Source organism: Oncorhynchus clarkii, chromosome 7 (genome assembly GCF_045791955.1).
Source record: "Oncorhynchus clarkii lewisi isolate Uvic-CL-2024 chromosome 7, UVic_Ocla_1.0, whole genome shotgun sequence".
Classification (NCBI taxonomy): Eukaryota; Metazoa; Chordata; class Actinopteri; order Salmoniformes; family Salmonidae; genus Oncorhynchus; species Oncorhynchus clarkii.
The window spans coordinates 20799801-20811166 of NC_092153.1; the positions used below are offsets into that span (position 1 = coordinate 20799801).

An 11366-nucleotide genomic window follows, 5' to 3' on the forward strand; every position below is an offset into this window, starting at 1 on the left:
AGCAGTGATCCAGATTGACTGGCAGGCCAAATGTGCCAGTGTTGCCCTCTCTTGGTTGACGCAGTAGGCTACAGCTCCCTGTGAGGAGCTCGTGTCAAGTATTTGTTGTTTATGTTGCGGTCTTGTGTTTGGAAGTGAATCGCAAGCCCAGTGAGTTAATTGAAACAAGTGCAGAGGAGGGTCAGAGATGGAAGGAGTGACTGTGTATTAATGTTATCCCTTCCCTATGGTGCTATGATTGGAATGTGTGTGTGTGTATAAAAGAGATACCGAGAGAGAGAGAGACCGAGAGAGAGAGAGAGACCGAGAGAGAGAGAGACCGAGAGAGAGAGAGACCGAGAGAGAGAGAGAGGTGGAGAGAGAGAGAGAGACACCGAGAGAGAGAGAGAGACCGAGAGAGAGAGAGAGAGAGACCGAGAGAGAGACCGAGAGAGACCGAGAGAGAGAGAGACCGAGAGAGAGAGAGACCGAGAGAGTGAGAGACCGAGAGAGAGAGAGACCGAGAGAGAGAGAGACCGAGAGAGAGAGACCGAGAGAGAGACCGAGAGAGAGAGAGACCGAGAGACCAAGAGAGAGAGAGAGACCAAGAGAGAGAGAGACCGAGAGAGAGAGAGACAGAGAGAGAGAGAGACCGAGAGAGAGAGAGAGACCGAGAGAGAGGAGGTGGACAAGGTGACAGATGTACATCGTAGGGATGAGAGTCAGATCAGTTCAGTAAAACTGCACATTCAGGCAAGGCATTATTCCCAGAAGTCAATGTGGTAACCATTCTAGTTCCAAATGGCTACCAGGCTAATCAAGCTGACTCTTTGCCATGTGGTACAGTTACGTTCTACTACTGTAGAGTAAAACACATTAGTCGCTTTTTACATGGCTATTGTAAAATGTATCCATAGGCTATACTGTGGCCCCATAAAGACATGTGCCAGAAAGGTTTATTTAAAGGTCAATCAGCCCCTTTCCTATGAAATACCATTGAACAGAAATGAGTGAATGAATCAAGACACTAGATACCACAGACCCTCTCAATGTCTGCACCCCCAATGTCTGCACAGGCACCCCCAATCTGACCTTGGCCCCACTTTAGGGAAAAACACCATGTGTCCCTTCAGCTGTGGTTAATTAGACATCAGAAGAGCGAGAGAAAGGAGAAAGAGAGAGAGAGAGAGCGAGAAGGGGGATGGGGGGGGTGAGACAGAGACAGAGAGTGCTAATCCTCCATCACTTGCTCCTTATGTTCATAGGGTCGATTTTCTTGCGTGGCGTGGGGAGCATATGCTTGGCATTACGGTCTGGCTGGGTGGTGTCCGGAGCATGTGTGTGTGTGTGTGTGGTAGTGGGTGATCTTTACTGGTAAGATATATGGGACATGGTGCCTTTGTGTCTATGGCATCAGCTCAAGTAAGCTGCTAGCTTTAACAGAGAAGCCCCATAAAAGACACATATCACAAAGGATACATTACATGAAATCCCCTGGATGCTAGAAATAGTGTCCAAAAGGTTAGCGCCATGGACATATACTGTATACTTGTGTTTATATACATCACTGGTTAGCAAGTACATTGATACATTAAGTTCTTATCAAGACAGTACTAACGATGACAAAGTGGACATCTACACTGCATCGACTTTCAGGGTGGCAGGTCACCTAGTGGTTAGAGCATTGGGCCAGTAACCGAAAGGTTGCTGGATCAAATCCCAGAGCTGACAAGGTAAAAATCTGTCATTCTACCCCTGAACAAGGCAGTTATTCCACTGTTCCCCAGTCGGCTGTCATTGTAAATAAGAATTTGGTCTTAACTGACTTGCCTAGTTAAACAAATACTTACTAATTTGAATGCATAGCCCCCTCTGCTGTTGATTGAAGGTACTTCATGTAAATCAAATCACATTTTATTGGTCACATATTTAGCAGACGTTATTGCGGTGGTAGTGAAATGCAGTGCAGTTGCATCTAGCAATTCACAACAGTACACACAAAACTCAATAAATATGAGGACAAGCAATGTCGGTCGGAGTGGCATTGACTAGAATACAGTATATACATACAAAATTAGTAAAACATTATGTAAACATTATTAAAGTGGCCAGTGTTCCATTATTAAAGTGATCAGTGATTCCATGTCTACAGGGTAGCAGCCTCTAAGGTGCAGGGTTGAGTAACCGGGTGGTAGCCGGCTAGTGACAGTGACTAAGTTCAGGAAAGAGTACTGGGCGGAGGCCGGCTAGTGATTCATATTTAACAGTCTGATGGCCTTGAGATAGAAGCCGTTTTTCAGTCTCTCGGTCCCAGCTCTGATGCACCTGTACTGACCTCGCCTTCTGGATGATAGCGGGGTGAACAGGCAGTGGCTCAGGTGGATGTTGTCCTTAATGATCTTTATGGCCTTCCTGTGACATCGGGTGCTGTAGGTGTCCTGGAGGGCAGGTAGTTTGCCCCCGGTGATGCGTTGTGTAAACCACAACACCCTCTGGAGAGCCCTGCGGTTGCGGGCGGTGCACTTGCCGTACCAGGCGGTGATACAGTCTGACAGGATGCTCTCAATTGTACATCTGTAGAAGTTTGTGAGGGTCTTAGGGGCCAAGCCAAATTTCTTCAGCCTCCGGAGGTTGAAGAGGCGCTGTTGCACCTTCTTCATCACACTGTCTGTGTGGGTGGACCATTTCAGATTGTCAATGACGTGTACGCCAAGGAACTTGAAGCTTTTCACCTACTCCACTGCGGTCCCGTTGATGAGGATGGGGGCGTGCTCCCTCTGCTGTCTCCTTAAGTCCACGATCAGCTCCTTCGTTTTGTTGACGTTGAGGGAGAAGTTATTTTCCTGGCACCACTCCACCTGTGACCTCACCTCCTCCCTGTAGGCTGTCTTGTCGTTGTTGGTAATCAGGCTTGTTGTGTCGTCTGCAAACTCAATGATTGAGTTGGAGGCGTGTGTGGCCACGCAGTCGTGGGTGAACAGGGAGTGCAGGTGGGGGCTGAGCATGCACCCTTGTGGGGCACCTGTGTTGAGAATCTGCGTAGAGGAGAGAAGGTTTCCTACCTTCACCACCTGGGGACGGCCCATCAGGAAGTCCCGGACCCAGTTGCACAGGGCGGGGTTCAGACCCAGGGCCCTAAGCTTAATGATGAGCGTGGAGGGTACTATGTAAAATGACATGCTTCTTGTCATATCCCAAAACACAACAATAGCTGTAACTGAAGGGGTTCAGTTAAGATTTAGTAAACAACTACATCAAACATGAAATATGAGACATAAATGACTAAACAAACTCACCTCATAGGGCTGATTCATGGTGGGTTTTTATTCAAATGTTTTTATAAAGGAAAGCACAAGGATAAGATTGTTCTACCAATCTAGTGAAACGATGGCTGTAACATACATAAGGAAACAAAAATACAAAATGATTTTATTTTTCTAACTGATGATACCCAGCAGCATCATCACCCAGACATGTAAAACAAACAAAAAAAATCTATCTTTCTGCATAAATTACTACTATTTCATTTTATTTATTGTCATCAGCCAGTCTATATCACACAAGTGTTGGTTGAATTTGCTGTACAACTAGCCTATTGATCCAGACACAGAATTGCACTTGGTTCAGACATCGCTAGCTATGCAAGACTACAAATAGTATGGTTGCAATTTAAACTTCCATCTTTCAGACTTCTACAACCCCCCCTCACCACATTAACTGCCAACACAAAGTCCCATACTGAGAAGGTGTGTGTGTGTGTTTCAAGGGAAGAATAGATCAAGACTAGCCGCCTACACTACCACGTGGTGGGTTTGCGTTCCTCTTTTATAAAATAAAAAAACACCGCCTCATTCCCCAGCCTATTGGAACCTCTGATCGACAAGCAGCACTTTGTTTTTTCTTCTAACTTTGGAGACTCCAAAACTACTGCGGAGCTAAAAACCGCATTCCACCTGTAGCAATGTTCATATCGGAAAAACAAACAAAAAACAAGATTCAGCATGATACTACACTAAACAAAACAGAATGTTTCTTTACTTGAGGACAGAGTAGTAGGAGGAAGAATAGTAAAAATTGCTATTGGCCAGCTCCTGAGCTTGGCTTTGGATGCGTCCCAAATCTGACCTTATTTTCTTTATAGTGCAATGCTTTTGACCCATAGAGATACATAGAGGACTCGAGTGCCCAAAAGCCTATTTTAGCATTGGCAGCACCATTGAGGACTTTCACCATTTTGAAGTAGTCAACTGGGTGGGACTTCCAATGGGTTAAAGGGATACTTCGGGATTTTGGCAATGAGGCCCTTTATCTACTTCTCCAGAGTCAAATGAATTTGTGGATACCATTTTTATGTCTCTGTGTCCAGTATCAATGAAGTTAGAGGTAGTTTTGCAAGCCAATGCTGACTAGTGTTAGCGCAATGACTGGAAGTCTATGGGTATCTGCTAGCATGCTAGTAGATAAAGGGCATCATTGCCAAAATCCCGAAGTATCCCTTTAACCCATTGGAAGTCCCACCCAGTTGACTACTTCAAAATGCTCTCACAGACGCCATAATGGGATAGACACAATGATGTGATGTCTATCTAACTCTATGTTTTTATTTATTTAACCTTTATTAATCTAGGCAAGTCAGTTAAGAACAAATTCTTATTTACAATGACGGCCTACAGTGGATTAACAGCCTTGTTCAGGAGCAGAACGACAGATTTTTACCTTGTCAACGTTTTGAACATAGCCCTACGTGAAAAGCCTATGGGTCAAAAGTGATGCACTACAGAAGAAAAAGGGTGCGATTTGGTCCGCAGCTTTTGTGTTCTTCTCTGGTGAGGCGGGCTGGACCTGCAAACCCAGCCGTACCAGCCCAGACAGAACTCTGAGGTAGATAAAAACCAGTCACACATGACCACACATGGTGACCATTCAAGATGACCATTCAAATGTTCTTTAAAGACAACCCCGTCAATTTAGCGTAAAGTAAAACAGATTGTAATTTCACCATTAAAGTTAAGCATTTTCTATTAATATTACTGTATCTGTTGAAGTAAAAAATAGCTGAGAAAAAATTTAGCCGCCTTGACGTTACCTCACAATTTCAAGCTTGCATTTCTTTTAAATCTATAGGTGTTTTTTTATTTGAATTGTAGGCTCTCTCGCCTTAATTAGGGAGATGAGATCAGTATGTGTAGCATTTGATGGAGGTTCACATCCTCGGTTGTGTGTGAAGTATGACAAAACAAGACACCTACCCTGTCAAAGTCTAAAGAGACCTTACTATGGACTGACAGGAGTTTTAATTAAGAGTGGCTGTTCTTTTTAATGTAGCCTGGTTAGACCAGGCTGAATACTGTGATCACCATGAAGTGAAACAGTGAAACGTCAGGGAATCAGTTCGGATTCTGCCAGGCTATGTAAAATTACTTATGATGTTAGAGGAAGGCACATTATCCAACCCATCATCTATTTGGCAAAACATCTGCTTCTTTATCAGTTCTCTATTCATAGATTGATTGACAGCTGCCAAACGGCCAATCCTACATATTTAATCTGATACAGAAAATCATGTCAGACATTAACCCTAAAAGCCTAATTGAATGATAATATCTTATAAAGACCAAAAATAAAAACCAGTAACACCTCACCAAATGAACACTTTTTGCAAGCAACATGTTTTTCATCATATATCTTGGCTAATAAACTACCTATAAAACCCATTGGAAATCTCTTTTTCCTTAAGTCAACAGATTCCACAAAAAAAAAAGAATCAATCTCATGCATCTTTTAACATCACGCTGTAGGCTACTTGCCCCATTGCATCCACTTGGAGAATCCGTGGTAAAAAATACACGTCTTTTCGTTTATCAAAATAAAACATTTTTTTCCTGTTTTGAAGGGGGGGAAATAATTGTTGGTTTTGTCCATTTTTACAGCTCTGTCTTCGTTTTACACACCATGGTATCATTGATGTTGGTTCCATCATACACAGTTGTTTGGTTGAAGCTGTGCAAAAGAGTTCTTACTGAAGTCTGGTCTGGTCCAATCAGGAGAGGCTATGACTGTGACATCATGAGTCAGCGACCACAGCATCCATTACTGCTCACAGAAGTCACCTGACAATACACACGACAATCAGGATCACTACTCCTACTATGAGCAGTGCTACAGTACAATTAAAACTATCACTTCCATCTTATATAGGGACTCATAAGGAAGCACGTACCTTACCGCTACTTGCTCTGTTGACTGTAGGGAGACGAATTGTTGGACGAATCCATTTGCTGCTGTGAACCATTTTCCTGAAGAGGGAAAAACTGTGTAACTTCACATCTTATTATCGTGTATTAGCACCATCAAGTAAGTAATGGTATGGGATGTCAAAATGGATGTAAAATGGCTGTACTCATGATGAGACATGGATGAATGAGAGGAGATCAACACAATGAGATGGCAAGGACGAACCTTGGAACTTACGGCTGTCTGCTGCATGTGGGCGTACTGAGGCATATAGGCTGCCTGGACTGCAGCGTTGGCTGAAATATACTGCTGTCATAAGAAAAACAACAACATATTAGATACTGTACCCCTCAGAAGTCAGCCAACTCATTTTCACCCAATCCCAAATCACCGCCTAGTCCTTAGCCTCTGTGCACTTTAGATCGGCGTTTGCATCAGGTAAAATGAGACTAACTAAATTGCACCTCCCCCTTCCCAGAATGCCCCTCACCGCTTTAGATCTGTGTTTGCATCACGTAAAATGAGACTAACTAAATTGCACCTCCCCCTTCCCAGAATGCCCCTCACCGCTCCACTGCTGCCCAATGAGAGATGGCCCATCTGCTGTGTCATGATGGCGGTGGGCTGCATTGTCATGGAGTGGTCCACAGAGGGCGACATTACAGCCTGCTGTAGCAGAGAGAGAGAGAGATTATAATTCTAGAATAAATACAAGGTCATCCTCATACTCAAACCCATTGAGGATCAATGGAAAGTCTGCAGGCAAAAGTATCTGGCTTTAAAATGATTGGAATTTGTGGTTAAGTTTAACAGTAATAACTCATTCATAAAACTGATTCTGTACAGGGCTGAATATGGACTGGTTAGACCAAGTGTAGTGCTGAGCGATTAACCGAAATGTTGGTTATTTAAACCATTTTAAACAACTACTTGACTGACGTCGGTTATTTGTTGTTGTTGGTGAGCTCGATGTGCAGTTTCTGTAGAAATAAATCAGATCAAGCCTGAACTGTGCGATGTACTCGGGAGTTGTAGGTTCCAACAAGCCAATATTCGACATAGTTTAGCGAAGAAAACATGGTAATTAACTACAATGACCATAATCCATTGTGTGCCCGGTTTAAACTTGTCCGATCTGTGCGGAGTTGACATGGAGACAGAGAACAGAGAAAGTTTCGCAAGTTTGAAAATGCAGGATCTAAGTGATTGATAGTTGGTTTTCAGCAGTCATAAAAGTATGCCTTATTTACTTTGAATCAAATCTAATTTTATTTGTCACATGCACCAAATACAAGCTTACTTACAAGCTCTAACCAACAATGCAGTTTTAAGAAAATACCCCCAATCTCAAAAAGCACTAATCGCTCAGCACTAACCAAGTGAAACCTGTGACTTCAAGTTTGTTAGATTAATCAGACAAGCTCAGCACCCCCCAAAAATACATATTTTTTAGGCCTTAGGCCATCTGTATAAGCCAAAACTCCTTGAGGGAGTGCACCATTTCCTTGTCAAAATGAGGGGAAACAGACACAGACACTTGTTCTACTTGAAACCATCTGCTGAGAGATGCAAATGGCTTCAGTCATAAGACCGTGTCTGCTGCAGGCATTTCCTGTTGGCTCCATACGGCAGTGGGAGCAGAGAGCTAGAGGCCAGAGAAGCACAGTCGTATTTCGGTCCCAGATCACACCCTATTCTCTCAAACTCAACTCTGGACCATTTTTCATTGTTCCCCTCTAATCAGGGACTGATTTAGACCTGGGACACCAGGTGGGTGCAATTATTTATCAGGCAGAACAGAAAACCAGCAGGCTCCGGACCTAGTAGGGTAAGAGTTGAATAGCCCGGCCCTGTTCCCTACATAGTGCACAACTTTTGACCAGAGCCCCAGAGTCAGTTAGCTACTGGAAAAGAGAGCTCTCTGCTTTTGTCTCAGGCTCTGGTCAAAAGTAGTGCACTATATAGGGAATAGGGTGCAAATTCAGACGCAGTCTTAATCCACCGTGTCACATCCAGATGATAAAAGGAAAAGAGCTCAAGAGCTTAAACTCACCAGGGGAGGTTCCCCTTTAAATCCTAATCAAAACAATTGATTGGTTCCACCCTCACTGAAATATGAGGGAATGTTCCGGTTTCCAGAACTGGGCTCGGCTCTGTTTTGTTCTGTTCTCTTATCTTCCCACAAAAGATTTTGGGGGTGTTTATTCTGCAGTGTCAGCAGAACTCGCTGATTAAAGTAACACATTCTGTTTTTTAATCAGGGTATTTTTAACTGAGGTAACATGTCATACGTCAGCCTCTCAACATATACTATCAGTGGGATAAGATATATACAGGGGCGCAACTTTCACATTCTGAAATTGCATTTTTGTCCCCTCCCAGTTTTATGATTGTAATGCGATACAAAACGAGGAAACAGTGTGCTTTAGGACCATGCGGACTCCTCCAAGCGATATGGTACCGGTCAAAAGTTTTAGAGGGCCTCCCGGGTGGCGCAGTGGTTAAGGGCGCTGTACTGCAGCGCCAGCTGTGCCATCAGAGTCCCTGGGTTTGCGCCCAGGCTATGTCGTAACCGGCCGCGACCGGGAGGTCCATGGGGCGACGCACAATTGGCCTAGCGTCGTCCGGGTTAGGGAGGGATTGGTCGGTAGGGATCTCCTTGTCTCATCGCGCACCAGCGACTCCTGTGGCGGGCCGGGCGCTAGCCAAGGTTGCCAGGTGCACGGTGTAGCCTCTGACACATTGGTGCGGCTGGCTTCCGGGTTGGATGAGCGCTGTGTTAAGAAGCAGTATGGCTGGTTGGGTTGTGTATCGGAGGACGCATGACTTTCAACCTTCGTCTCTCCCGAGCCCGTACGGGAGTTGTAGCAATGAGACAAGATAGTAGCTACTACAACAATTGGATACCACGAAATTGGGGAGAAAAAGGGGTAGAAATTATTAAAAAAGACAATAAAAAAAAGACACAAAAAAAAGTTTTAGAATACCCACTAATTCAAGGGTTTTTGTACTTTTTTGGACTTTTTTCTACATTGTAGAATAAAAGTAAAGACATCCAAACTATGAAATGACACATGGAATCATGTAGTAACCAACAAATCAAAACATATTTTATATTTGAGATTCTTTGATGCCTTGTTGACAGCTTTGCATACTCTTGGCATTCTCTCAACCAGCTTCACAAGGTAGTCACCTGGAATGCATTTCAATTAACAGGTGTGCCTTGTTAAAGTCAATTTGTGATTGAGCCAATCAGTTGTGCTGTGACATGGTGTGTGTGTGTGTGGGGGGGGGGGAGGGGGGGTTATACAGAAGATAGCCCTATTTGGTAAAAGACCAAGTCCATATTATGGTAAGTACAGCTCAAATAAGCAAAGAGAAACGACAATCCATCATTACTTTAACCTCTTACTTCTACCCCCTCCTTTTTCGAAAATTCTGTTAAAAATCGCGCAACTTTTCAGCGTCCTGCTACTCATGCCAGGAATATAGTATATGCATATGATTAGTATGTGTGGATAGAAAACACTCTGAAGTTTATAAAACTGGTTAAATCACGGCTGTGACTATAACAGATTGTGTGTTTCATTGAAAAACGCAAGAAAAACTGCTCTCTGAAAGCTAAAAATAATTTCCATAAGTCACTTCCACGAGTTGTTAAAAGAGAACAGAATTTAATATCGACCTGCCTGCAATTCATACAAATTCCACACGATGTCGCCATTGTCCTCATTTTCAATTGAATTAATTGTTGGAAAATCCATCTATCTGGCATCCATTTTCCCAGTCTTGACCCGGATGTAGTTGATGAAGACATTAGCAGGCATTCATTTGCAAGCGAAGACCTATTGAAAATACATCGCCCTGTAATCATTTTGATAGATTATAAACGTTTACTAATACCTAAAGTTGGATTACAAAAGGATTTCGAAGTGTTTTGTGAAAGTTTATCGTCGACTTTTTTAATTTAAAAAAATTACGCAGCGTTTAAGACATGAAGTCAATACGGAACATTTCAAGAATTTTGAAAGTTTCTTCAAGTGCAGTCACAAAAACCATCAAGCTCTATGATGAAACTGGCTCTCATGAGGACCGCCACAGGAAAGGAAGAGCCAGAGTTACCTCTGCTGCAGGGGATAAGTTCATTAGCGTTACCAGCCTCAGAAATTCCAGCCCAAATAAATGCTTCACAGAATTCAAGTAACAGACACATCTCAACATCAACTCTTCAGAGGAGACTGCGTGAATCAGGCCTTTATGGTCAAATTGCTGCAAAGAAACCACTATTAAAGGACACCAATAAGAAGAAAATACTTATTTGGGACAAGAAACCCGAGCAATGGACATTAGACCGGTGGAAATTCGTCCTTTGGTCTGGAGTCCAAATTTGAGATTACTGGTTCCAACCGCCGTGTCTTTGTGAGACGCGTGTGGGTGAACAGATGATCTCTGCATGAGTATTTCCCACCGTAAAGTTTGGAGGAGGAGGTGTTATGGTGTGGGGGTGCTTGCTGGTGACACTGTCTGTGATTTATTTAGAATTCAAGGCACACATGACCAGCATGGCTACCACAACATTCTACAGCGATACGCCATCCCATCTGGTTTGGGCTTAGTGGGACTATCATTTGTTTTTCAACAGTACAATGACCCAACAAACCTCCAGGCTGTGTAAGGGCTATTTTACCAAGAAAGAGAGTGATGAGTGCTGCATCAGATGACCTGGCCTCCACAATCCCCCAACCTCAACCAAACTGCTGGAAAAGCATTCCAGGTGAAGCTGGTTGAGAGAATGCCAAGAGTGTGCAAAGCTGTCATCAAGGCAAAGGGTGGCTATTTGAAGAATCTCAAATATAAAATATATTTTGATTTGTTTAACACTTTTTTGGTTACTACATGATTCCATATGTGTTATTTCATAGTTTTGATGTCTTCACTATTATTCTACAATGTAGAAAATAGTAAAAAAAAAAAGAAAAACCCTTGAATGAGTAGGCATTCTAAAACTTTTGACCGGTAGTGTTTATGTCCCCCCCACTTCTAAAACCAAAGTTGCGCCCCTGGATGTACAGTATATATAATATAGTATATAATATATATATAAATATAAAAATATATAATAATATAATATATATATATATATATATTTTTTT

General features: G+C 42.9%; 1 protein-coding gene across 14 annotated transcripts in view; it reads right to left on the reverse strand.

Moving 5' to 3' along the window:
* Nucleotides 1-3279: 3279 nt before the first annotated feature.
* The window catches only part of LOC139413030 (RNA-binding motif, single-stranded-interacting protein 1-like), a 24318-nt gene continuing 16231 nt past the window's right edge, over nucleotides 3280-11366 (reverse strand). For 2 of the 14 annotated variants that reach the window (XM_071160015.1, XM_071160014.1), the window contains exons 10-13: nucleotides 6781-6882; nucleotides 6451-6522; nucleotides 6200-6275; nucleotides 3280-6089 (exon numbers count right to left, since the gene is read on the reverse strand). In XM_071160015.1, coding sequence (XP_071016116.1) covers nucleotides 6207-6275; nucleotides 6451-6522; nucleotides 6781-6882 — 243 coding nt within the window. In that variant the 3' untranslated portion in view covers nucleotides 3280-6089; nucleotides 6200-6206. Of the gene's footprint in view, nucleotides 6090-6199; nucleotides 6291-6450; nucleotides 6523-6780; nucleotides 6883-11366 lie in introns of all 14 variants that reach the window. The other 12 variants (XM_071160017.1, XM_071160016.1, XM_071160013.1 and 9 more) reach the window with 9 other exon arrangements.